We start from the raw sequence: 26979 nt of genomic DNA on the forward strand, positions 1-26979 counted from the left end.
AGAGACAGCAGTAGCACAGATTACATACGTACAGGCACTTCCAACCTACAAGAAGTAGCTCTAAGAGGATGACAACTGTCAAGGAGTTCTTGACAACTGTCGTGGTTTAACCCCAGCTGGCAACTAAGCACCACACAGCTGCTCGCTCACCCTCCATCCTCCTGGTGGGATGGAGGAGAGAATCTGAAGGGCACAAGTGAAAAAACTTGTGGGCTGAGATAAGAACAGCTTAATAATTGAAATAATATATTATAACAACAACAACAATAATAAATTGTAATGAAAAGGAAAATAACAAGAGAGGGAGAGAAAGAGGAACAAAACCCAGGGAAAACCAAAAAAACAAGTGATGCAACCGCTCACCACCTGCTGACCGACGCCCAGCCACTCCCAAAGCAGTGATCACTGTCCCCCCAGCCAACTCCCCCCAGCTTTATATACTGAGCATGAAATCATATAGTATGGAATAGCCCTTTGGCCAGTTTGGATCAACTATCTTGGCTGTGTCCCCTCCCAGCTTCTTGTGCACCTGGCAGAGCGTGGGAAGCTGAAAAGTCCTTGACTAGTGTAAACATTACTTAGCAACAACTAAAACATCAGTGTGTTATCAACATTATTCTTATACTAAATCCAAAACACAGCACTATAGCAGCTACTAGGAAGAAAATTAACTCTATCCCAGCCGAAACCAGGACAACAACAAATATTAAAGTTTCATGTACTGTTGACTTGACAACGTCTGAAGCAATTCCTCCTCTAGTTACCTCTCTGTGTATAACAACAGCTAAGCAGGAAAAACTTTAACTGCCCCAAACAAAAGCTTTTCTAAAGTGAAGCTTAAAGTGGAAAATGCATGTTGATAATTCAGGAGAGATTGTACTGCAAGACTCATATAACTACCCCTAAGTCAAGTGTTTCAGGGCTTAACAATATACATGCATTATCTAGAATAGAAATTGCAGTTGGAATTTCATACCATTCCATGATCCAAAATAACTTTGTGCATAGACAAACATGTTACCTCAGAATTCAGAATTAAAAAAATATAAGTAATCTAAACATGTTACTCCATGAGAAAAGCATAGAGTTGAGATGGGATGTTCTGGCCTGTTGTGTAATGATATTATCCAAAACTTTGCCTTTATTAAAATTTACACAAAAATACATAAAATGTGAAGGAATACAGTACTCCACGAAAAGATACCATATTGGTAGTGAAAAAAAAGTATTCTATAGAAAATGTCAGCAATATTAAGAGATTTCTCTGATGTCCAGTGAAGATGAGGGGTTTTTTGTCCTGTTGGAAAATTGGTCTATCCATTTTCCAAACAGTCCTGGTTCTAATGAGCCTGTCTCTTGTTTGTAACCACAGATGAGTATAACAAAACTTACCTTCTACAAGTTACATTACTAAATAAACAAAGGCCCTATTGGCAGCAAACTCCTATCCATCCATGAGAGGGTAACAGAGACCAACAGCAGGGAACATAAGCCATGAATGTCAGACTGTAGTTTAATAATCATTTGTGCTGGCTGTTTTGCTTGACTTCCTTAAATAATGTCATTAAATGTTTCTTGTTTTAAATAGGGTACACCAAAAAAAAAAGGAAACAAACGCAGAGGATAAATAATTCTGATGATATATCTTATATGCAGACAGTTTACCAGTGTGCTCTATATAATGACTTCCCACAGATTTTGAGGTGTGGAATAGAATCTGCTTTGCATAATCTTTTGCCTGTATTGGTAAACTGTGTATCAGGGTATTTATCATCTTTATTTTTCCAATAAAAGTTGTAACTGAAACGCAGGAACAAACGTGTCATTTGAACTGCATCAGCAATTCAGATTCATGCCCTTTACATTCTAAAACTCAGCTTGTATCAAAGCAAGAAACCAGCCTGAGATGACTAGTGAAGCAGGATACTTTCTTCTTAATCTCAGGCAGGTAATACTTTGTTATATCCTGAATATCTTATCATCCATTTGTAGCTCACCTCTGCTGGAAAAAGGGGAGAGGGAGGGAGGCTATTTCTGTTCAGGAATAAGCTCACTTTTTTCAAGCCTGTCATTTTGCTCTCTGAATCCATAATACATTTTAAAGATGAAGTCAGGTATTTTACTAAAAAAGAAATTTCCACCTTTGTTTAGAGCTAGACTGCCCTCTGGTAGAAATGAAGGCCTGACACTCTCACAAAAAGATTGCTGGGTTGTAAAACAGGGTCTCTTTCTTCCATATGGAGAAGGGGTTGAGTTCTTCCCCCACTAGCCAAGTTGCAAAAGCAAAAAAGGTGGCAATCATCTTTACTCACCTTGTGTCAGGGGGCATCCTTTTCAGCTGACAAAATGGAGTAGGAGAAACCCCACTCAACTGGTGAAGGGGAATTACCTTCCCCTTTGCATCTGTTGCACTTCTTGCCAGGCATAGAGCAGAATTTTCAGAGGAGCGGAGCATCCACAGCACTTGCTGGCTCCCTGTAGATTTGTGTGTCCCAGATCCTTTGAAAATTATATCTTAAATTAATGCTTTATTTCACTGGCTAGAAGGTGTTAAACAGCCTGCTCTGTTATCAGAACTCAAGGACAGTCTTGGGATGCTCCTGCACACCACTCAGAGAAGACCTGGGGAGTGCTACACAAAGGGTGTGAAGAACTGTGCCTACCTGCTCTTGAGTTACAACAGGTTCATGAGAAGACAAGAAGTATAGCTCTGCTCTTACTGAAGGAGGATGGACAGAGGCATCCACCATCTAACAAGATCACACCTCTACACTATAATCCAAATACTGAGCCTGCAGAGAGACAGATACCTGCCTTCTGGCCTCTTTTCTCCCTCTGTATACATCTCCTCTGTTCTGAGCCTACTTCATTGCTCTGCTCTTGAACATACAACTCTTCAATTCTTTGCCTGGTTACAACTCCCTATGCTACACAGACCTCCTGTTTCCTGTGAATTGCCTCCTTGACACTGCCCTGACACCTCTATCCCAAATGCCTGAAGTAAGATCTTTATTCACAAAGCCTTAACCATGTTCCCCATTCTTCCTTACAAAATACTCCTTTTTTCCTCCTGCTATTACTGTCATGTGGCAGCCAAGACTTTTACCTGGTTACAACCATAGATCTCTTTTGAGAGACACTCTTTTTGACAACACTGTCAAACTGCTTCATTGTGTCACTTTGCTGAGCAAGTGTGACTTGATATGTCCCATCTTATTCCCAAGCCAGACTAAAGCTTCAAGTGAGCACCCCAGATCAGCAGTAAAGATGGAGGTATGTGGTGGAGCTACTGCAGGGAGGACATTGGAATTCTTTTGGCTGGGGCTGGTTGTAAGCCCTGCACCTCCACCTGCTCACAAGCAGGAAAAGAGGGCAGATGGTCCTGTACAATTTCCAGAGAACCTGATTTCAAAATGTATGGTTACTCGCTGAAAAGGGTTGCAGAGGGAGGCATTGGCAAAAAGCATGGCTTTTTCCTATGGAAACACTCCTGCTGTTGTAGTGTTGCCCAAGAGCTGTGCTGTTTTAAAGCAGAGGCATAACAGGAGCATGTCTTTTCTCAGGGAGGTTATTAATAATCTTTATTCTTGGATGATGCTGCTGTGTTACCTGTTTTGTCTGTGCCAAGAGCTGGGGGGCGTACACTTTCTATCCCATGACGCAATTAGCTATATGCTTCCACCTGAGTCCCCTGTATACAGTGCCCCAAACTTCCTAAACTTCAATGTATACTCTATTCCTGTACAGGGTGCTGTTGCTGTGCCTTACTGAAGTGCCCTATTGTCTTCTGGTCTGTGTCTGGTGTGGTCACCTAGTATTTTTTCACCAGCTCCTGACAGAAGGCAACTGTTCTTCCTCAAAGTAAGTCTCAATGCTGTCTCCTGATAGGGGATGAGGACTGGGCCAAGAGCAGCCCCAGCAGTCCTTCAGTGCAGGTTCAGCTGGGTTGAGCTGAACACAGGGTGGTTGCAAACTGCTTCTCGCTGTTTGGAGGCTGTATCTGTCCAAAGGGAAAGACAGTTCAGAGTGTTCTGTTCTCGGACAGGTATACTTCTCTGTCTTTCTTTGACTCAGCTAATTCCTGCAGAACAGAGGCTGACAACGATATCAGTGCTCAGCTCTGAGCACTTAATGCGTGCTTTTGCATAATGGAGAGGATGACAGGCTTGTGCTCAAGAAGTTCTCTACTACACATCCAACCTGCAAAAGAATCTCTGTCCTGCTCAACCAACTCCCTGCTCTGCCCATGTACCTCAAGTTCAAAAATTAGCTCCCCATAGTCCAAAATAATGCCTTTTGTTTCTCACACAATGTTTTACTTCTACCTGGCAGCTCCACCACCTTGTTGTTCTAGCCTTTGTTTCGTAACAAACATTTTCAAAACATAATACTCCTACCCTGCAGCCCTGCTTCCACTGTTCCCACCATGACCTTGCTGCATATGCCTCTAGCACTTGCCCGAAAGTACAAAGTGCTTGAGTTCCAGCTGTCTTACCTGTCTGTCACTTTAATCCTGAAGCAATAGCACCCTTGAACAGTCCAGTTGCTCAAATATAGGATACCTAAGCAATGACCTCCAGCAACAAACTCTGCCAATTTAATCCGACATCCTCCAACCAGCTGCTTTGCTGAGCAATTAGAAGCACAGTTCCCCCTTTCTCTGCCTCATGCCATGCTTATCTGCCTTCCAACACCTGATCACATTTAATCTTGCAGATCTTCTGTGGGCTATGCCTGGGATATTAAGAGCTACTGGGCTTCTCCCCTTGTGACAAGAGATGTGAAACTTCTTACTGCTAAAGATGCAAATATCTGTGACTTCCACTTTTGAACAACTTCTATTCATAGTAGTTTACGTGCTGCAACAACTCATTCCCATAAATAGTGACATATAAATACCAGCAAGGAAAGAACAGAAGGAGAAGCCAAGACTTACAATTTTCAACAAGCTGGCTGCAGTCACTCAGACGCTGGTGTGATGGCTTTATAGCTTTTTGTACAGCTTTACAGTGGTGAACATGACAGGATGAAATTAAGGAAAGGGTCCAGGCAGAATATCAGGCAAAGACTTATGGAGATAAATAAAGTAGTCTTCCTGAGGGTTGTGATGAAATCCTCACCAAGTAGGGCTTTGAATTAGGTTGGGCAAAACACTGGGAAATCTGCTGCGGGAGCAGTAGGTAGGACTGCTTAACAGGTTTTTTTCTGTTGTTCCCCCCACCTTTTTTGATATAACTACCCTCTAGTGGGGCTCCCACTGGAATACTTAGCAGGAGGGGAAACTACTCTTTGGCACTACTATGTTGAAAATATAATGTGAGGTGGCCATCAAAGCACCTCAGCTGACAGGGATAGCAAGGGATCAGCCGCCTGGAATTGACACCATCCCATCATCCCAAGGACAAGAGCATTTTGTAATTTGCTAGAGACATGATCCTTAGTTAGCTGTCTCTTGGATGTCAGTTGTGTGCACACATCCTCTCAGGAGCAAGAAGTGAGGTGAAAGGGAGATAGGATGTTTTGAGAAACCCAGGTAAAGTGTTGACAGCTGTGTAACATAACTAGCAGAAAGTGTGCCACAAACCACAGTGGGCCTCTTCTGCAGCCTTATGACCATGATCTTGCCTTCTGTCTGCATCTCTTCTTCCCCCTGGGCCTAGATCTGTGTTTATGGCTTTCCCCTCAGCTCTCTTCCCTGAAGACAGATGTGCTATGTAGTTTTGATCAGTTTTCACAGCAGCCTGTTACAATTTCCTTATCAGAGAATGATGATTTCAATCCAGGCTGGAGGACATGAACCCCTTACTAGAGGACATTTGCAGAGAAGGAATCAAGACTTCCTGCCCTCACAGGCAGTATTGGCAAATCAATCCTGAACAAAATACACTTAAGAGGCTACTGGCACCCAACAGTTCTTAGTCCTAAAGCTTTCTGAAGTCCGTCCTTTCTTTCTGTTTAGAGGAAAGGAAACCCAAGGAAACCCTGACTCAGGCAGAAGTGATGGAACTTCTAATCACTGACAAAAATCTTCTGGTCTGAAATTCACATGGCAGCCTAGTTGGCCTCAAGCTGAGCAGTCATTTGTGCTAGGCAGAGAGAAATGCACATCAGGGAGTCCAGTATTCCTCCCCAGAAAAACTGAAATAATAATCAACACAAAGTGCTTGAAACATCTTCTGAGGACAAATAACAAGCACACAAGAGAATGCAATTCTGAAAACCACACACATCTAAATATGGTTTTGTGTTTATAGGGGAAGGCAGAAATACATATTTTTGAATGAGACTTGTTTTGCATTTAGAAAATACAGAAACTAGTCTGCTGGCGGTATTCTGATGTTTTAGACTAAGTTAATATGTTTCTGACTTGTAAAGCAGGAACAGCAGGAAAAAGTATACTACATGAAGCAAGGGGCTGAACAACCAAATCTAATGTGGTATGGCCAACACAGCCTGAGGAATACTGAAAGTGTCCTAATGATCACTTACTTGGTGATCACAGAAAACATACACATTAGACAAGCAAAAATCAGTTGTTCATGCTATGGCCCAGCCTGAGCATGCTGCTAAGAGTGCAGTAAGTGCTAAGCAGTAAAGACAATACTCAGCTGTGTTCCCACAGAAGCTTTACTGAGTATGTAGATACATGAGCTATCATTTGTCTGTAAGCAGAAGGATCAGGTCTTTTCCATGGAAACTTCCTCTTTTGACATGAGTTCTAGAGAATTGGGATAAGTTGTCCTATTGCACCAAGAGAAACATGCCTTGTGTTTCCAGAGGTCACTTTTCTGTGGAAATACCAGCATTCGCTTTATAGGTTCTTTTTTACATTTTCAACTGATGACTGTAATGAGGGCAACTTTAACCATTCAAGAGAAGTCCATCTTACTGCAACAGTGACTCTACCTAGTCCTCTAGGCACATAGTAATAGGACTCTGGAACCAGAAGAGCTATACACCTTGATCCAAGCTCTTCTCCATTCCAGCCTTGAAAAAGGAAGCCAAACCAAGATTTTATGCTGCAATCCAGATAACAACCTGTTTCAGTTTGACTTGAGTCATATATAGGTGATTTTTCAGATCTTTGCCCCAGCAACCTTCAGAATAGCCTAGACCAATGTGTTTCTGAAGTCAAAGAAGAAAAAAAAAGTATTTTGGACTCTCATCTAGGGTAGAAGAATCAGGAGATGCGGAACATATGGACAACACTAAGTCAAACCCTTTACCAGCCCAAATATTCCCATAACCCTACAAGAATAAAATTATTATTATTATAATAATTAAGGGCTAATTTAAGGAATGTACAGTATTTACAGCCATTAAAACTACACAGAAGATACTAAGGAATAGGAGAACAAAGTAAAGGGAAGTAAGGGCAGAGCTAGGAGGAGGTTCCCAGGCTCTTTTCGCTTGTACATAACAGAGGAGTGCATCCATTTCCTCCGATAGCTTGAGTAGCAAATGCCATTCGGGGCCTACCTAGATGTTCTCTTGATAACCTCTCTCCAGGGACTCTCATCTCTAGCACAAGGTTAGAGAGGTTCTATCTTGTTCCACATAAATAGTCTATTGCAGCTTATAAAGGGAGCTCATAGCAGCCAATGGGCCTGTCTCCCAGCTTAGCAGGAGTCAGTCATGCCCTCTGTTCCCATGGATGTGGGAGTTAGTCAAAAGCAGATAGTCTTAGACTACATGAACAGATCTCAGAAGAGTAGAGTGCTTTCTGTAATATCAGAACAAGCCAAATTCAGCCCTGAGGCCAGTTTACTTCAGTTCAGGTATAAGCTGAGACCAACTAATGTCCGTTCCTAAGTTTTCATCCTCAAGACCAGGAAAGCTGATATCTAGAAGGATTTTGCTCAGACTGTCATTCATGGTGTCCAGAATCAGGCCCTCCATGAGTGACCGGTTTTCAGTAAAGCCAGAGGCTGGCAGTTCAACAGACGATTGCTTAGTAGACTCATGAATAAAAGCTGGAGAGCTTGTCAGGGGGGCATGCACCATGTCACTGGATTCTGTATTGAGCAGTTCCCGAGGGGACTCAAAAAGGGGATTTTTAAGGGGTGTGCTGTTAAAACCCAGCAAGTCCTGGTTCTCCTGGAGGGGTGTGAAAGGCAACTGAAGGGTTCTCACTGGACTGAAGTCCAGCTCATGACTTCCCTTGGCTAAAGATGCAGACTTCCAGGGGTCAAGGCCCCCTAGTGGGGGGGTAGTAGTTGCTGAGACTTTACTGGGAGTGGAAGAAACTGGCAATTTGCTGAACATCTCCTTGACTGGTGTTTTAAAGGGCCCTTCTTCCCCCTGCGAGCAGCTGAGCTGTGATACATTCTCAAGAGGCTGGCTTTCCTGCAGGAAGGGGGGGTCTGCCCCTAACCGGAAAGGGTGAAACCCATTGCTTTCTGGCAAAACAAGGACAGGCTCTTCTGAACGAGGCAGTGCTAGGCGTTGTTTCCTTCTGGATCTCCCCATTTCCCGCCTTTCCCGCCTCTTTATAACTAATGTGTCAGAAACACCCTTAGATGGTGACTTCAGTACAGTGAATTGTTTCTTCTCCTTTGTGGACGAGACTGGGATAAACAAGCCTGGCTCTTCCTTTACTGTTAGGGTTGAGGCAAACGGGGACAGCCAGTCATCCAGTTGAGAGCCTTCTTCCTCCTTTATACAGATGCTCTCAGGGAAAGAAGCCAATTCCTCACCAGGCTGGGAGCTGCTCTCCTTTAGGGAATGGGTTGGGGAAAATAAACCTTCATCACATTGACTCTCCTCCTTGACAGCAGCCATTGGTAACAAGGATGACTCTTCTGTAGAGAGTGACATCTACAAAGAAACACAAGTGATATGCAGTCAGTAAACAAGTATATAACCCACCCAGAATCCAAATGATAGAGGAAGGAAGAAAAGAAAGACTGGCACTTAAGGACAGCAGAACAGGTAAGAGGAGGATCTTCAGAAAGCAGTAACTATAACAGATAGAGATTGACCTCCTGATCTCCTTCTACTACCAGGTGACCCACCTAGTGGATGAGGGGAAGGCTGTAGATGTTATCTACCTGGACTTTAGTAAAGCCTTTGACACTGTCTCCCACAGCATTCTCCTGGAGAAGCTGGTGGCTCATGGCTTAGGCAGGTGTATGCTTCACTGGGTAAAAAAACTGGCTGGATGGCCGAGCCCAGAGAGTTGTGGTGAACAGAGTTAAATCCAGTTGGCAGCCAGTTACAAGCAGTGTTCCCCAGGGCTCAGTACTGGGGCCAGTCCTGTTTAATATCTTTATCAATGATTTGGATGAGGGGGTTGAGCGCGCCCTCAGTAAGTTTGCAGATGACACCAAATTGGGTGGGAGTGTTGATCTGCTCGAGGGTAGGAAGGCTCTGCAGAGGGATCTGAACAGGCTGGATTGATGGGCCGAGGTCAATTGTATGAGGTTCAACAAGGCCAAGTGGCGGGTCCTGCATTTGGGTCACAACAACCCCATGCAACGCTACAGGCTTGGGGAAGAGTGGCTGGAAAGCTGCCCCGTGGAAAAGGACCTGGGGGTGCTGGTTGACAGCCGGCTGAACATGAACCGGCAGTGTGCCCAGGTGGCCAAGAAAGCCAACAGCATCCTAGCTTGTATCAGGAATAGCGTGGCCAGCAGGAGTAGGGAAGTGATTGTGCCCCTGTACTCGGCACTGGTGAGGCCGCACCTCGAATATTGTGTTCAGTTTTGGGCCCCTCAGTACAAGAAGGACATTGAGGTGCTGGAGCGTGTCCAGAGAAGGGCAACGAAGCTGGTGAAGGGTCTAGAGCAGAAGTCTTATGAGGAGCAGCTGAGGGAACTCGGATTGTTTAGTCTGGAGAAGCAGAGGCTCAGGGGAGACCTTATTGCTCTCTACAACTACCTGAAAGGAGGTTGTAGTGAGGTGGGTGTCGGTCTCTTCTCCCAGGTAACTAGTGATAGGACGAGAGGAAATGGCATCAAGTTGCACCAGAGGAGGCTTAGATTGGATATTAGGAAAAAGTGTCTTTACTGAAAGGGTTATCAAGCATTGGAACAGGTTGCCCAGGGAAGTGGTTGAGTCACCATCCCTGGAGGTATTGAAAAGATATGTAGATGTGGCACTTAGGGACATGGTTTAGCGGTGGACTTGGCCAGTATTAGGTTAATGGCTGGACTCGATGATCTTAAAGGTCCTTTCCAATCTAAAAGATTCTATGATTCTATGATCTCTGTGTGAAGTTGATACAAAGAAGACTACAGATCACATGGGAAGGATTTTAGCTAAGTGACTGGAAGTCATGCCTTTCAGAACACTTCTGCTATAAGGAACTTCTGGGAGTACAGGCAGAAGGACAACTGAATATTTCTGGAAAAGTGTAACCCCTTTGATTCCTCCTTACACTATCTACATTTGAAATAACAAAATGAATGAGGACAACTTTCCCAGAAACCAAGGAAAAAGACAAGAAAAAAAATTGAGGTTATCAAAAGAAAAAGAGCACAGGGGAAAGATAAACCATAGCAGGAGAGAACATAAAGCAGCAGGAACACAAAGGAAAATAGGATTATGGTTAGACAGGATGGAAGAAGTTAAAGCTTTACAATGTCTAAGCATCCAAGAGCAGTCAGTGAGATGCCAAGAGAAAGACCTGTTTAATAGCTGTTTTGCTTGAGCCCAGAATAACTGGGAACTCCACAAAATTAGCAAACAGCAAGTACTGAAAACCTCTGGGAAGAGACTACATGCAAATAAATGCTCTTTCAGAAGTTCCCCATGTTACGTGTCTCTTCAGAGCTATCAAAAATCTGAATGTTTTAGGGGTAGAACAAAGCCATTTCTCCCATTCTTATTTCTTCACATCCAAGCAGTAGAGAAAAATTGTCTTGACCAATCCATAAAGCCCCCTCCTCTACTGAATTATAGTAACATCCTTATAGCAAGTCAACTAGCAGGTAACAGTCACCCTAGAGACAGAAAAGGACAGCAAGGATTGTCACTGGCTAGTTCCTTAATATGAGCTTAGAGTTTCAGAGGACCTAGTAAAGATGCACAAAGGAACCATATGAAGAACAGGGTCCATTGAAGGCAAGAACGATAGAAAATAAAAAAAAACAAAAAAACAAAAAAACAAAAACCAAACCAAACCAACCACCACAAACCAACCTCCCCCCAAAAGCACCAAACAAAAAAAACCCTCAGAAAACACAAAACAAACCAACCTTTGGTGCAATGCGCACACGCTTATTGCTCCAGAAAGTCTCTGAGCTGTTGAGGGATGCTCCCTGTGCCATGGATAGAGGAACCTTCATAGAAGGCTGCAAGACAAGAGGCTGACTCAAAGGAAACTGGATCGGAACCAGGTAGGAGTTGATACGAGGAAGCAAAGGCTTCATCTTTCGGCCTGGAAGGGAAAATAGACTCGCTAGCCTCCTGCCCTTCCTCTACTACCTCTTGAAACCCAGGCATCTAACAGGAAGTCCTTCTAAATACCCCAAAATAAACATCCTATCAGAGATAGGCTCACCTGCCTTCTCTGCTAATTTTGAGGATACAAATCCCAAGCCAGAAGGCCTGAAGAACACGAAAATAGTCCTTCACACAGATCCCAGTTCTCAAGTTGGGGCAAGCTCTGCTCTCACTCCATTTGAATACCCAGTCCCCCTCCACCTCCCTATCACATCCTCTCTCAGACACAGCAATACTGGCTTCAGCTCCAAACCTGACAGTAGGAAGCCTAAAAGCTGGCAAACCTGGATAACAATTTCCACTTTTATTCCTAAGGGAATCTGGGAGAGTGCCCCAGATTTATGAGACTGATTCTCTTTGGCCTAGGCTGATGTAGACACTCACGTGCATTCTGGGGTTCAGTTTTGCTGCTGCTGTTGCTTCCCATGTTCTTCTGGGGATCAGGAAGGTGTCGCTTTTGCTGCTGTAGTCATTGTGAAATAAGAAAGAGGAGAAGAAGGAGAAAAAAGAGATTTAAAGAGAAGAATCCATCTTTATTCTGCTGCCTCATTCAGAACTGCAAATCCAGAGGCCTGTGCTGCACTAATACAGAGAGAGCAGCTGTTAGCACCCAGCACTCATGCCAGCTCTATCTCTGTGCCACTTGCTGTTTTGCAGCCATGCCATCTCAAAGCCAGCTGCCAACCAAAAGCTCTGTAGAAGAGATGGCATGACAGAGCTGCTCCAGCTGCAGACTCTACTGCAGAAGTGATCTGGTTTCGGTGTCCTCAGTGCCTGAGGAAAGGTGAATAGCATAGCTTTATTGTATATTGGATGTCTATACAAACCGTAGACCAGATAGATATTGAATTGGAATAGCAGAGGCAACAGAAGAATTGGAAGTCTAAGCAGATGGAAAGAAGGCCAGGGCTGTAGCCATGACAAAGAAGTGTTTGACTGGCTGCTTGCAAATCTGTTATTGTTAAAACTGCTGAATGCAAGGGAGACAGCAAACAGGTTCATCCTCCTGAGAGTCACAATGCAGCTGGGTTCCAAAATTAAAAAGGAGCACAGAGAGATCCTATTCTTTCTGGATCTAAGCCCCAGAACAGATTGGGACTGCTGCCATGGAGATGAAAATTTTACCAGAAATCTCTGTCTAGGCTTGTTCTCTGAAGCCTGTTGGTGCCCACTGCAGCCTACTTCAGCAGTAGACTTCTCGTTGCTCAAAGCTGTACAGCTCTACCAGCTGTAGAAAGAGCATATACTCTGAAGGCAATTAGCCTTTGGCTGGACTCCTTTCCCCAAAAAGGGTGTGCACGGAGCTGTATGACTAGGTGCAGCAGTGACCCAGTCCCCCTCCCCGAGCCTCTTGTCCTTTCCTTCAGTGACTGGCAAGAGGAGAATGGAAGCCCAAGCCCCAAGCCAGAGGGTAAGTCTTACTGATTCAGAGTGCTCAGGCGATGTTGGTGACCCCAAGTCCAGCGGCTGATGGCAGCAAGTCATTGAGAGGGAGAAAAATAAGATGAAGTTACCAACCAAAGGGGGAACAAATGGGACATTTTAACCTTGTATAATCTGAGCACACAAGAGTCAATTTGCCCACCACTGCAAAAAAAAACCCACAGAAAGGTTTAAACACACCTATACCAGATTCACAAGCTCCATTTCTCCCACAAAATGGTACTTCTTAAAATACCTAGCTGGGATAGGGCAATTCTGTCCTATGACTGTCTAATCAAACAGCATAGGAACTCCTAGTCAACTTCAGTGGAAAGCTTCTCACTAGGAATTTGAATCAGGCCCACAGAAAGAGGTTGAACAAGATCACTACTACATTTGGCACACCACCTGAAGAATAAACACATCCCACAGAGGCTCCAGTTCATATGCACAGCCACAGCACCTTTTCTTTCAAATACAGAGTTTGTCTATTTGTCAAGAGAAGTGACTGAATCCAGCTTCTACAAAAAGGCTGATGTCAAAGCAGCTTAACTTTCCTGTTAAAATAAGGTGCATCTGGCTAGCGTGGCATTTAGGAACTGGATAGCCTATCCCATTTTCTTTGCATGAGGCACTCACCTTAAATACCTGGTCCAATGTTAGGCAACGGTTTGCATCAGGGTGAATAGTCCAGAATGAGATTTTACCATTAGCAGATGTCTCACGGACAAACATATCATGAAGGGACAGGTTGTGCCGTATGGAGTTCTGGGGAAAAAGGAGTGAGGGGGAGGTTGAAAAGCAGTAGTTTTGTTATCAGCACAGCAGGGCCTACCTGAGACATGACTGCCCTGGCAGAGGGATTATATTCCCAAGTGTAGACAACATGGACCTTCATATTCACTGCATACCCAGCCAACCTTGTCATCAGTCTCTTATTCTGTTTACTCTTGAGATCCCTATTCTTACTCCAGTGATCAAACATGCCATCATCTTGCCTAAGTGGAATGAGAAAAGGGATACAAGAAGTGGAACAGGGAACATCTGGAAAGAGAGGGTATTTGGGGTGGGGCTTTTAAATTAATTTCCATCTTGCTCTGCAGGCTGGGCAACAACTTTTCATTTTCATCCAGAAGGCTTATGATAATATCACCCTGTGGCCCAAAGCAACTTGAAGGCCTGATTGTTACCTTCCAACCTGGCTTAGCCACGTGTTTAAAATATGGGAAATGATCCTCAATCCAGGTATAGATGTCCTTCAGAGTCATACGTTTCTTCTCAGTGCTGTTGATGGCAAACTGGATCATGGCCATGTAGGAGTAAGGAGGTCGTTCTGATACTGAATCCTGCCATGAGGAGGCGGCAGCGGCAGCGGTGGTAGGAACAGCAGCAGCAGCATCTTCTTCAGTCTGAGAGATGGAAGGAACAATACATGAGTGCTCACAAAGTTGCCAAGAAGGGCCATGGAACATCCCTGGATCTTCCGAGATGTGCTATTCAAATCAGTAAAGGCCAAACTCGGGTTACTTAGAGATGGTGATGCCTAGTTCTTGCAAGTCTTCTGATCCACATGGATTACTTCCCTATCAAAAGTTTTAGAGCACACTCTGTTGTCTTCTCCTACTTACCTTGATTCTTTCCCGCAGAGGCATCTGGTTCTCTTTCTCCATGTCTTGCTTCACAGAACAGGGACTTAGTCCATCAGATCTCATCTTCCCCAGCCACTGGATGTTAGTGAGACTATTGTCCAACACAGAGCTCATTGTCTCACCACTGCCTGTTGGGATAACAAGCCCATAGCTCTGCTTACTCACAAGTAACCTTCTTTCCCCTTCATCTCAAGTGCCAGAAGGAAGACACTACTCACACTTCTAAAAGAGGTATCCCTGTCTCAAGATAGGGACAAGATGGTATTGCAGTGCTAACGTTTCTTGTGCAAGGAATTCAAGGTTGAATTCCTGATTTCATGTGAATTCACTCAATTTCTGAAAAAAGCTGCAGCCTTAAAAAACAAACATTCAAACCAGACTATTGCTCTCAACCAAAACAGGACAATGTTGACCGAGTACTTCAAGAACTCAAGTATTTTTAGCTAAAGGATTAATTTAGTAAGCAGAGGCCAAGGAAGGTGATGACAAACTCCAATTGAAAGACCTAGCACAAGACCCAAGTCAGAAGCTCAGATGTCTCCAGGTTTTCGAGCTGCAGCAATGAAAACTAACTTAGTTTTGTTATTTCTGGTGAGGTTGGTTGTAGTAATGCAGCTATTGCAGCTGTCTATGGGTTCCTGTCAGGCAGTACTATACTGTGGGACAAGATTTACTACAGCCCAAAAGCTACGTAGCTATATTAAGTTGCAAATACAAATTTGATCTGAGCAGTGTTTCAAAGTAAAATCCATCCCACTTCTAACATCTATTTAGCAGCTTTATGAGACAGCCAAGGAGGAAACGGACTTGCCACTTAAGTTATTAAAGGACAGGAATCATCTCTTTTTCAAAGCTCTAGGCCCATATGTTTTGTCACTGACTATGTTAGTCTTGAATTCAGCCATAACCCTTTTGTTAAATGAAACTTAGTCTTTTGTTCTTCTAGACTTGATTTACTCAAGCCAGCCCTTCTTTTTTCCCCAGCACTAAAATTTTGTTTTGCTATACACTTTTATATGTCACCTCTTCCACCAATCCTTCAGATTTCACTACATATGCATAGCTATGTAGATTATTAGAATCAAATCCATAGCTATTTTGTAACTAACAAAATAGTTTTCATTACTGCATACTGAGATGCAAGCACTACACTCATTGGCCCACTTCACATCTCTTTGTCTATCTGTCAGGACAAAAAAAAAGGGTAAAGATTACATACTGTTGCTCTCCTGTTCTTGTCCAACCGCAGAATCAATTCCTGAATGCCAGAGCATTGTCCCTCCTGCAAGATCAGGTGTCTGTGTAACATTCTTGTCTCTTTCTTGACCATCTGCAGCCTTGGTTGCAGCACTGGCTTTCTTCTCTGATGGGAGATGCTGCGATGGTGTTGGACCTGCTGAACGGGACGTGCCCCCACTGCTAATGAGAATGAACTTGTTGGGCCCATTGTTGCCACATTCTTTTCCTTTTGCTGTCAGTGCCTCTATGATGCTCTGAATATCAGCATTTGTAGGGATGGCCACCACTTGTGTGTTGGGCATGGTGGGATGGTCAATTATCTTTATTCCTGCTGGGAATTTCTGCAGGCCACAGTCCATTTTGTCTCTGGTTTGGCTGTTGTGTTGGTCCTCCTGGCTGTGCTCCTGCTTAGGAGTCTTTTCATCCTGACCACTGTTCTCATCTCTTGCTGAAGTACTGGATGCATCCTTCTGTGGGAGGCTCAGTTTCCGTCTTTTGAGAATTAAGGGCCTGTGAGGGCTGGTCCTCATTATTGATCTATACAGTCACTCTCCATTGAAAGGGACAAGAAGAAATCCTGCAAAACAAAAGACACAACATAAGAGTGCAGAGGGCAAGAACAGCTAGGAAAGGTGCAGCAAATCACCACGGACCTCCCACAGAGCACACATTCTCAGCAATTACTACAAAGCTAGAAACAAGGAAGGAAAACAAAAAATGAAAGCATTTAATAAGGTTGGTGAGGCTATCGGAAAACAGTACTGTACCTCCTTTATCCACACCTTGTGTAAGCAGGACAGGAGAGAGATTTGCAGAGTAGATAATTTGCATCACGAGTTGGGAGCCACAAGTACATAATAATGAGGAAAGTATGTACGTGTGCTTCACAGAAAGGGAGACTAAGACTTAGCTGTAAAGTGACTTGACCAGCATCAGCCAGTAAGCTGGAGGGGAGATAAGCTAGAACACAGAAATAGCAGTCCTGATTCTTGTATCTCATTGCTGGAACCAGCAGATCACACGACCTGAGAGAACAAGGAATTCAACAGATGGTTTAAGATCTGCGAAGCAGAGATTGTCCTGAACACTACAAAGGCATACAATAAATGCAGCAGAAGTTAGGTGCTTTAAAATAAGTGTAAAGTAAATGCTTTAGTCATTCCTTCTATAGATTTGTCAAGAACCAGATAAATTCATAATTGAGCAGCATACAATTTAAATGTCAAACTTTCGGACAACAGACAATTTAGATTATAAAGCAGAGGAGATAAAATTCAGAGATACTGCTTTTCAGGGTAAGATGCAGTGTGTCCCTTCTGAGAACACCACTTATAAATATCACGTCATTCAAGAATTAGGTGGAGGCTGTCTCTTGCAGCAAACTATACCAGAACAAGAATACACAAATTGTCTGTATTGTTTATCATTAGGGATGGCAGGCGGAATAGAAACAAATAACAAAAAAACAGGCCTTTTGCATTGGTAGATTTGACTGGGCCAGCTAGTAAACAAGAAAATTCTCAGTAGAAATCACCTGCATAGATACAAACTGGAGAGTTCGGCAGATAAAAAACTGAGTTGATGCCCTACGTGCAGGCAGCAGACACCCCTGCAATCAGGTGCTGCCCAGCAGCAGGACGCCACCAATAGAAATGTTCAGCATTACACTGCTCCGCTCCCTTAAAGAGAGAGACCCGTAAGACAACGACAAAAGAGTAACCTTTAGCCAGCCTCCAAAAGGTTGCATTCCCTACAGGAGCGAGATACTTCCTAAGAAGGCCTCGAGCCGCTACCACCAGCAGCAGGAGCAACTCCAGGCCTGCTACCACCAGGCCCATGAGCAGCCCTGTGTACGCACGGCCCCGGGGCTGGTAAGGGGGGAACGGTAGCGGGCTCCCAGCTCCTTCTTCACCCACTCCAACCCCAGCCCCGCCGTGCTCGCCGGTAAGTCCGTCTGCTCCCCCAGGGCCTCTCCGCCCCAGCCCGGGCCTAGACGTTTCCCTCTCCCAGCCGCCCTACGCTCTTAGCGCAGCTCTCGCGGGGTTGCCGGCCCCTGCCGCCAGCCCCTGCCTCCGGAGGGAGACACCGGGGAGGGGGAGGCTGCGGCGGGTGCCGGGCGCAGGTCGCGACTCACCACCTCCCCGGCCAGGCAGGGCGTACGGAGGGAGGCGGCAACTCCGGCGCTTCCGGGCTCCACCGCCGCTCGCGGCAGAGATCGTTTCCCGGTTTGAATTTGGCGCCCGGTGACTCGTTGGTATCACATGCCGGCCTGTACCAATGAGATGTAGCAGGGGGCGGGGCGGGGCGGGCCAATCGGCTGCGGCGGCGGGGGATACGGATGTGGCGGTAGGCCGCAGGGGGCTGGGGCCGTGGCTGCTTGGTGCAGGTGGGTCTGCGCCGGGTCCCGGCGATCGTGCTGCCCTTTCTCGGGGCGTTTGCTCAGCTAGCGCTTGAGGCCCGGGCCCTGTCCTAGGAGAGCTGCCCCTACCCCGGCAGGAGCAGCCCTGGGATCTTCCCCCCAGCCGTGCCGCTTTGGGCTGGGAGCCCTGCCGTCTGCCCGGGCGCCGGCCGCTGGGCCAGGCGCAGACAGCCCAGGCGCAGGCCGCCGTGGTGCTGGCCGCTGGCCTCGGGTGATCCCTCGTGAAGAGCCATGGACTTTCACCGTTTAACGGCTGTTACGGCTGTATCTGGCCAGGGGAGCTCGCAGGGCTCCCCGAGGAGGCTGCACACTTGGTAAGCAGTCAGGCTGTTGCAGTCTTATGCATTTGGTAAAGAGAATGCATTTCTCAGGAAATGTCTCTTTAGGAAATGTTCTCAGGAATGTCCTTGTCTGTGCTAATCTGGTTTTGAATGGAAAATTAAATTCTGTCAGGTAAAAAAAAAAATCATGCAAGATATCCACAGGAGGGAAATGTCAAGTATGTTCTGTATTTAGAAACTTAAGAATTCCTGAAATTAAAAAGTATAGGTAGTTAGCAACTAGAAATGGAAAGACTTCTGGTTATCTTGGCCCTACAATGTATCTTGGCATTACAAACCAGTTTTGTGGGTTAAAATGAAAAAAGAAAACATGTTTTTCTGACTTTAAATTCCTAAAGTGTTCTTTGTCTGTGACTAGAGTAGATATTGAGCTAATGTGAAGAAGTTATTTCTTTAAATCTTTTTGATAGCTGACTTGACATAGCTGGTTCAGTAGGTCAACTACTCCCATTCAATTTTTTTTTCTTTTCTCCCAGTTGTTTGAATTTCCTTAAAATTTCAGTGACCAAGCCTGTTCTAAACATAGCTGGTTTTGTCTTTCAGTATTTTAGTCAGGCCTTATCATAGATGGATGTCTTTCAAATTACTTCTAAAATATTAGGAAGAAATATTTGAATTATGAAGAAATAAATGCCTATGTGAGTTTGCCTGTCTTGTGTATTTAAAATATGTCTTTTCATAAGAAACTAATGTTTCCAGTAATGTTGACTCTTGCCCAAAGGCCAGTTCAGAACTCCTTTTGCAGCTGGGACACTTGTTTTGTTTGCGTCTCTGTCTCCCCCAATGTATTTGGCTATCAGCTTTCGTGAAGCTTTTAAACGTTTATCTGTTCTGCTGTGCATTTCTAAATCTACCTGAAATTTGACATAAGGTTCAAAAACTACTGGTAGGAAAGTCTGCATAGACATGTGTACAGTGTACTGTTGCATAAATGTTTTACTTTTTGTTAAAAACTAGATCTGAGGTTTCCAAACAGGTTTGTCTTCAAGTCCATTTATTTGCATTCTACAGATGCTAAAGCATCTCCTTGGGGTGCTTTCCTCTTTCTCCAGTTGGCTCCAGCAAGCATCATGAGGTTTCTAAGTCGTTTTACCATATCTTTTGATGCCTCCGAAGAAGAAATGTACCCACAAGGCCAGGAAGGCAGAGCTGGTATTCCTTGAGCGGCCGCGAGAGGGACCTGTCCATTGCTATGAAACTCTGCTACCTTCGGCCGAGAATCCAAGACGTGTTCCTACAAAACCTGTAGACCAGAACACCTCTGCTGCCTGGGTTGGTATAGATTATCCTTCCCCCTGCATCCCACAGCAACGGTTTTCAAGTTTCTCCCGTATGTCTCAACAGAAAGCTATCTGTCCTGGATACTGAAAATTAGTAGCACAGACCTGAATTCATTGTAGCTGCCTAAAGCATAAATAAGTGCTTTTGAGTTGCTTCACTTTCTAATTACAACCACTAAGATCTTGGTTATTTGAAGGCATAAAGCTGTGTGCAGTGTGCACTGATTATTTGTGTTCTGAAAAACTAATTCTCATCAGGAAAATACTGCTTTCTATGGCAACTGAAAACCCTGCACATAATAAACATTAGGGGAATTTTTTTAATTGGCTTGCTGCTTGAAATAACGGCTGAACTCTAAATGTTACATGTTAAAGTACTAGGTGGTTTGTTTAAATCTGACACCGCTAAATTTAGAGAACATAGGCTTTTACTTTGGGAGTATTTGTTCTAACCTGCCCTCTTTTCCATTCCGTGTGTTTTGAATAGTTCCTTTCCATATCATTCTGATGAGCTCCTTTTCTGGTCTGAAAAAATATTCCAGGGACTGTTTCCAGTGTCCTAAGATACACCTTATATCATGTAATGTAAAGATTTTTTTTTTTTAAGCAAACAGGTGCTGCAAAGACAGACTGTTCCTATACAACAATAGTCATCACCTAGGGGAGCTCTGTTGTAAGCATTATTGCTGCTTGACTCTCTGCTCTTCACAAAGCAGGTTCAGGAAGCGTGGTTTCAAACCTGCATGAAACATTTCTTCATTCTTGGTGACCTGGAGTTATTTTTGTGATGCCTTAACCTTGAAGTAGAACATGTTCAATTTTTTCCTCTTTAATTTTTTTTATATGCTTGAGGCAGTTAGTTCTATGGCTTCTGAAACACTAAGTAAAATAACTGCTGTGAATAAGCATTCTTTTTGTTTGGAAGAGGTGGAAATATCCACACTGGTACTTAGCTCTTTGATTCAAAACACACAGTGACTATAGAATTTGTTTGAAGCTGTTAGATATTCTTCCATTTGAAAATCCTGGTAGGTTTGTCACTTCTTGAGACAGAACCTCTGCAGAGGTTCTGTCAACTTGTTCAGTGACAACTGATTTTCTGCTCCTCTCTTCTTGATGTTTTTCATACCCTCTTGACAGCTAGGCTCCTGCACTGGTAAAGCCTACCCTACATGTTCTCTGAAGCCAGGAAGTCATATCCTCAAAGTCAGTGGTTCACCTATGTTCTTTTAAGTATGTGCTAGGATACAATTATCAGGGAATAATTTCTCTCTTTTCCTGCACAAAGGCTTTGCATTCAAACAGTTCAGTTGTACAGCAGACAATCACTGTCCTTAATTAAATTGCACTTAGTTTTTTGAGGGGCTATGTAGTAACTTAGGAATGTTGAAAGGGATCTGTAGTTATCATAGCTAGAACCCAGTTTGGTGTGCTCTAGGGAAAAGCAAATTGCAAGAAATGGAACCCAACTCTTTTTGTTGATACCCAGGAAGATAAAGAATACCGTAATAGAAGGATTTCCAGGTTTTGAGTAAGAGTCCAGAATCTTTTAAAGAAATATACATTCTTGAGCTTTGACCATCTTCTAGAGAAAGCTAATTTTAGAAGTGGCTTTTGCGTGATCTGTTATTTCAGAATACAGAGATTAACTATGTTTTGAACTAAAGATGTTTTGGGGGGATATTCTGGACACCTTATTAATATAATCTAAGGTGATGGAGCTAAGTGGGCATCCTTTAAATCATTTTGTATTGCTCTCAGTTCAACCTGTTCAAGGAGACTGATGATGTAGTTCACTGAATCTATTCAGAGTTATGCTAAGACACGGAATGAAACAGGATCCGGCTCTGAACTGTTTTAAATCTGCAGTGGTTACAGGAGTAGACACCAGCTAGACTTTTCTTTAAAAAACAAATCTTGAGTGCTTTTTAAGTTGCCAGAGAATAGCTTACTTGCACCCCAATCACTTTTCAGAGAAGAGTGGCAGAACATGATGTTGAAATGCAGAAGTATCTCCTGCTTAGCAGCTTGGTTAGTGCTTTGATTTGCTGCGGACCAGATTACCCACTTAATGAACACACTGAAAAAAGATGGGGTAGGTGGGGGAGTAGAATCAGGATGGCATTCCTTTGTCTGGAGAAAATTGTTGTTTTTTTCTTATTATTATGTCTTTCCCTTCAGGTGTGCCCACAATTTGAAACAACTAAGTCAGTGGTGTTGAAAGCATGCCAGAAGAAGCATCATGGTCCTCACAAACCCCAGAATCAGGATGCCAACCACAGTTCGCTTCATGCAGGAGGAGCTTGTCGAAGAGCTATAGCCTGCAAATTTCCTCCTTTAACTTTTGAGAATCCAGAAGGATATGCAGTCCGGCCCTCGGATCATCTGAATCGCTCAAGGAAGAACACACAGTGCTCTCACAGCCAGCCCAAGAAAGGCACAGCAGCAAAAGCGAACATCCAGGTGAACAGTCCAGAGAACTGTAGAGAAATACCATTGTTACCTGCTCCCCAGCCTGTGGAGCCAGAAGTCTTTAGTCCACCAGATGTAGAGACTCCACAGGTGCCTTCCATAAGGAACTGGAGATGCAGCAGCACTCTGCCACGAACAAGTAACCATGCCTGGCATCCAGAAAAAGAGCTGGCATTCGGTATTGATCCCTGTGGGGGAGGGGAGTCAGCTGCAGTACTGGTTACAGATACTCCCGAGCATGAGTATGGAGTAAAGGTTACTTGGAGACAGCGGCCTCATCTAATGAAATACCTGCGGGAGAGGGGGAAGCTGAGTGCTGCTGACATACTGGTGAAGGTGAACCCCGAGCTCTCGAGGAGACAGGCCAACGTCTAACTTGGCAGGAGCTGTAATTTTCTTATGTGCAAAGACACGCCCAAATAGACAATGTTACTTTCAAGGAACAGCCAGCTGTGCTACGGCTGGCTGATCCTCCTGAGGAACGCGTTAAAGGCGCGGGGGATGTTTTCTTGGGGATGGGGGTATGTCGGGCCGGGCTTCCTTGGGGAACGGGGTGGCTCTGAAAAGACCTTTCTAAACTACGTGGCTTCTCCAGGGTTGGAGTAACAGCCCCGACGAGGAGGTGGAGGGTAAGGAGCAGCAGCAGGGCCCAGCCCCAGCCGCCCCCGGGGGGCCAGCGGCGAGCGCGGGAAGGGGGCGGGGCTGGGCTCCAGCCCGGCGCAAGCAGCCCTCGTCCTGCGCATGTGCGGGGCTCGTCCCTCCCCGCTGAGGGGCACCGTGGCCAATGGGTGGGCCGCGTGCTGAGCCTTCGGCCAATGGCGCCGCGCTTCAGTACCGAGTTCCGTTGCCAGGGGTAGCGGCGAGGCCGGGGCTGGGCGCGGCGGCCGCGGCCCCATAGCAACGGCGGGGCTGGGGATGGAGAACGTGAGGGGCCGAGGTGGCCCCGCCGGCGGCAGGTGAGAGGGGCCCAGGACGGTGGGCGGCGGGGCCGCGCGGGTGCCCGGCACGGGCCTCGCTGTGTTGTGGCGCTGTCTGCGGCCCGGCCCCGCACCTCGGTGAGGGTGGCCCGGTGCGGCGTTTCCTGGTTCGGTTCCACCATCCATTGGGCGGGCGCGGTTTCAGGGAGGCGGTGTCTCCGGGAGCAAAACGACCTGGGCCGTGGCTGCGCGCAGCTCTGGCCCCGCATCGCATCAGAAGCAGCGCGCCCGGTGCTGGGTTGAGCGGCTGCAGCGGGGCCTGGGCGGGCTGAGCCGCACGCGTCTGTGTGCCGTCACCGCAGCCGCTAACCGCCACGCGCGCGTGGGGCGCCACGCCGCGGGGCGGCTACCCGCGTCTAACGTCGCGCTGCTTGGTTGGGTGTTGTGGCGACGCTGCCCTGATAACATCCAGCAGGCGCGCAACAGCTGTATAAAACGCGGCTGTGTTTTATGTGCTTAACTCTTCAACGTTGTATGTTATGCATCATCTAAATACTTGTAGATTAAACTGGTTTTGTGGGGTCTCGGTCCGCTCTGCTTGTTTCTAGGTGCTGCTGTGAAGCATTTTTGCAGTGTTACTCTTCTCTTCTGTTGCTAACGAAGCTCTTGGGGTACATGGTAACATACTCTGAATGCTGTTGCAAGGGAAAGAGAGGAATAACTGAAAGGAACTTAACTGATGTAATAGGAAAAACAACTGTGAACTTCGGAGAAGAGATTTTGGAAAGAGATTATGCCTGTGGTACTTGAATAGCTCAAAACTAAAATTAGTTGAAATTAAATGTGAGGATACAGGCAGGCAGTGAAAATGGGTTTTGACAGAAATAGTATGATTGTAAAAACACAGGAAAAAATGTCTTTTGTGCCTCTAATGTTTGGATGGAGAAAGGAAAAGCAAGTAAAGAGAGAAACCTAAACTTCTAGTAGTTGAATTATAATGAACACAGTGTAGGAGAGAAACTATTTATTTATGACCTACACTTGGTTCAGGGTGAAAAGAGGCAATAGAGTTAGAAGGGATCCCTTAATTGCTTGGGTCTACCAAATATGCTGTGAAACATTAGAAGATGACTTCTTTATGCAGACTTTAAAGGCTGAGGTTTGTATGCCAATTCTGGAAACAATTTTTGAAAAACTGATGACCAGATGCACATAAATTTCCTTGCATAGATACTAGACATTTGAGTTTGACAGAGTTGAAGCTACAGGAAATGATGCTGCTTTTCTGATAACAATTGTACTAGTATAATTTCTTTCTGCTAAGAAACTTGTTTTGTATACTTTTATGGGTGCCTCACAGAAATAGCCTAACAATAATGGCACTTCATGTGATAGCTGCTTCCCTCCCACCCCCAGTTTATTAAACAAACAATTCATTTCCTTAAATTTCTTAGTATCCATGGTTAAAGTAAGAAAACTAGAGTACATGAACCTAAATAAATGTACGTAGTTTTTAAATAGATCCTTAAGGCCTATTATTTTTATGGGTCTGACTCTGAACTTAGAATGTTCAGCAGCACTATAATAAATTGCAGTAAGACAAAAGACTGTATTCTTAAGAAGGATCTTCTTTTCGTGAGAAGAGAATAGTAAAATTATTTGTAAATCACTAATTTAGTCATTAGAACTCTTGTTTGGTAAAATAATTGTCAGTTGTCCAAAGTGGTTTATATAGAAAAAGTAAATGTGATACATAATAAGTGGCAGCTCATAGCAATGAAGATACTACCTACCATCTTATAGAAGAAAGGCTCTGTAAAGTTTAAAATAGCTGTACCTGAGAACCAGTTGGCAGCTTTTTTTTTCTCCTTTTTTTTTCCTGTGGTGAAATACCTTTACTATTGAGCAATATGTAAAATATACATTAAGATATAAAAATTATTTTATTTCTGGTGGACAGAGGTGAAGGAAACAAGTCAAAAATAAATGGATATAGTTTTGTAAATGTGCTGTGGGATACTTGATGATGGATAGACAGCTGAGATCTAGGCTTTAGGCCATCTCTGAAACAGGCTGTCCCTTGAAACTGTGGTGTTGTGTTAGCCTATCGCTTGTCCACCAACACTTCCATTTGAGGTGGCTGCAACTGAAATTGCTCAAGTTCATTTTAAAGTTTGATTGACTTTCAGGTAGACATGGCACAACTGTCTTAATGCTTTAGAAAATGATAAGGTTGATAGTGCTATTTCATGGTTTTGATAAGTGCTATACCTTCTCTCTTCATTTGGGAAAGTCCATTTTGAGACTTAACATGAAATTAGTAATGTTGAATACAGTAGAAACATTGAAATAAAAGTAATTCTAAATCATTGTAAGCTTTTAAAATATTGAGAAGGGAATTTGGTTCTTACAGTAGTATGTATTTTAGAATCTTGGGAGACTTATGAACTTCACCTTTTTGCACAATAATTATACAGGAATACTTAAAGCTTTGCACATGCTGCCTTCCAAATGTGCTTCAGCTTCTGACTTGCAGATGTCATATATAAAGAACACAGTTTTCAAGGTGCAAAAATCTTGACTGAGTCTACAGAGACTACAAAACTGGGTGTCAACTACAGCGGTCCCTCCCGTAATTTGGATCCTTCTTGGGTGACTAGGCATGCATGAGCTAGTGGTTTGCAGTTTGTGAACTCAGGAACTCTGGGGTACTTCCTCAGTGTCTTCAAAAGTTAATGAAGAAAAAGGGTCTATTGTCAATAAGCTCAATTTTCAAAAGATTATGAGCCCATGGACCGAAAAAGATTCAAAAGTCATTTCATGTATTGTTGTCCAGCCAAAAGCCCTTTCTGTATTTGAAAAACCTTAGTGTAGTCGAGGCTGTTGGGAATCATGGTGGCTACTGGGCTTGACTGTTTTGTATAATGCACCTTAATTATAATTTGGGGGAAAGAAGACAGAATACTTTGCTAATGATTTTAGCTATAGTTGTAATCCAGAGAAGAAAGAAGCTTGAATTTCCTTTTAAAAGCCTGTCAGCATCTCTGTTAGTCCTTGGGTATTTTTATTTGGCCACCGGTGACCTTCTTGAAATTAACAAGCACTGTTTTGTAAATTCCAGGATTTATAATTCTGCAAATCTTACCCTTAGATAGAAGAGAATTGGCTTAATATCTTGTTTGCTTCATCCCTTTCAAGTCTGAACATTATAACCAAGAAATCTGTCCAAAATGAGATAAATCCGTAAATATTTTATAGATGTGGTTGAGATGTACTCCTACGAGTACAGTTTTGAAAGAAAAGAAAACCTTTTGCGACTGCAATTTGATGCCGCTGCTGTCAGTGTGAGTGAAGAAAGAATCACCTTACTTCCTATGATGTAGACAGCAGTGGCAAGAGAGGAGAAAAAATAGCAACACCGTTACACCTGTCACTCAAATTTCCAAATAGAACTTGAAATGCCCTTGGTAACTGCAATTGTTAGAACAATGAAAGAGTTGTCTTAAAGTTGAACCTTGTTTGAATTATCTCTTCAGTTTCTAATAAGTTCTTCTCCCATCTCTTACAATTTAGAATTTAGGTTACTGATGACCCATCTTTATAGAGGCAGCCATTATTTTTATCTCTTTTTTTTTTTTTTTTCTTTTTTTAACCACTGTTGGTATGGCACTGTAGGAGGAACAAGTGCCCTGATTTCAACATAATTATGACTTTGTATGTGTGAAAACTTTTTGCAACCAGACTTGCACTGGGATAGCTCCAGACTCTTGTTTTGTCACCGAGGCACAGTTGGGT

At 44.1% G+C, this 26979-nt stretch overlaps 3 protein-coding genes across 13 annotated transcripts in view; 2 read left to right on the forward strand and 1 right to left on the reverse strand.

The window, feature by feature from the left end:
• Positions 1 to 6010: 6010 nt before the first annotated feature.
• Positions 6011 to 17991, reverse strand: FOXM1 (forkhead box M1). Of its 6 annotated transcripts, none has more exons than XM_072878601.1 (11): positions 17890 to 17991; positions 17290 to 17434; positions 16538 to 16780; positions 15736 to 16332; positions 14496 to 14644; positions 14058 to 14276; positions 13507 to 13635; positions 12868 to 12912; positions 11830 to 11908; positions 11199 to 11380; positions 6011 to 8817 (listed from the first exon to the last, which is right to left on the reverse strand). In XM_072878601.1, exons 4-11 carry the CDS (start codon positions 16283 to 16285, stop codon positions 7765 to 7767), a joined length of 2406 nt encoding a protein of 801 aa, XP_072734702.1. In that variant the 5' UTR covers positions 16286 to 16332; positions 16538 to 16780; positions 17290 to 17434; positions 17890 to 17991; the 3' UTR covers positions 6011 to 7764. The 6 variants fall into 6 exon arrangements, with proteins under 6 accessions (XP_072734702.1, XP_072734673.1, XP_072734681.1 ...); XM_072878572.1 differs by having other exon boundaries at positions 16523 to 16780; XM_072878580.1 differs by lacking the exon at positions 17290 to 17434 and having other exon boundaries at positions 16523 to 16780.
• An 89-nt stretch (positions 17992 to 18080) lies between these two features.
• On the forward strand, positions 18081 to 22642 carry RHNO1 (RAD9-HUS1-RAD1 interacting nuclear orphan 1). 3 transcript variants are annotated; one of them, XM_072878723.1, is made up of 3 exons: positions 18081 to 18141; positions 19527 to 19787; positions 21977 to 22642. In XM_072878723.1, the coding sequence occupies exons 2-3, from the start codon at positions 19620 to 19622 to the stop codon at positions 22640 to 22642; spliced, it is 834 nt and encodes a 277-aa protein (XP_072734824.1). In that variant the 5' UTR covers positions 18081 to 18141; positions 19527 to 19619. The 3 variants fall into 3 exon arrangements, with proteins under 3 accessions (XP_072734824.1, XP_072734810.1, XP_072734818.1); XM_072878709.1 differs by having other exon boundaries at positions 18092 to 18488; XM_072878717.1 differs by having other exon boundaries at positions 18092 to 18488; positions 19568 to 19787.
• TULP3 (TUB like protein 3) overlaps positions 22123 to 26979 on the forward strand; it is a 33892-nt gene continuing 29035 nt past the window's right edge. The window contains exon 1 of one of the 4 annotated variants that reach the window (XM_072878642.1): positions 22123 to 22258. Coding sequence is in view for 1 of the 4 variants with exons in the window: in XM_072878623.1 (XP_072734724.1) it covers positions 23183 to 23223 (41 nt within the window). In the remaining 3 variants the exon portion in view is untranslated. Of the gene's footprint in view, positions 22259 to 22385; positions 22446 to 23088; positions 23224 to 23937; positions 23987 to 26979 lie in introns of those variants that run through there. The other 3 variants (XM_072878672.1, XM_072878623.1, XM_072878631.1) reach the window with 3 other exon arrangements.

The sequence above is a fragment of the Ciconia boyciana genome, chromosome 1 (genome assembly GCF_034638445.1).
Source record: "Ciconia boyciana chromosome 1, ASM3463844v1, whole genome shotgun sequence".
NCBI lineage: Eukaryota > Metazoa > Chordata > Aves > Ciconiiformes > Ciconiidae > Ciconia > Ciconia boyciana.

Bases quoted from the DNA above. Each gene is read 5' to 3' on its own strand.
- RHNO1 (XM_072878723.1), top strand. From the start codon at position 19,620: ATGCCTCCGAAGAAGAAATGTACCCACAAGGCCAGGAAGGCAGAGCTG. The intron at 19,788-21,976 runs GTTGGTATAGAT...CTTTCCCTTCAG, and splicing joins AGAACACCTCTGCTGCCTGG to GTGTGCCCACAATTTGAAAC.
- FOXM1 (XM_072878591.1), bottom strand. From the start codon at position 16,285: ATGAGGACCAGCCCTCACAGGCCCTTAATTCTCAAAAGACGGAAACTG. The intron at 12,913-13,506 runs GTGAGTGCCTCA...TGCTGCCATCAG, and splicing joins CATTGGACCAGGTATTTAAG to CCGCTGGACTTGGGGTCACC. The intron at 11,909-12,867 runs GTAAGACTTACC...CAATGACTACAG, and splicing joins CGCCTGAGCACTCTGAATCA to CAGCAAAAGCGACACCTTCC.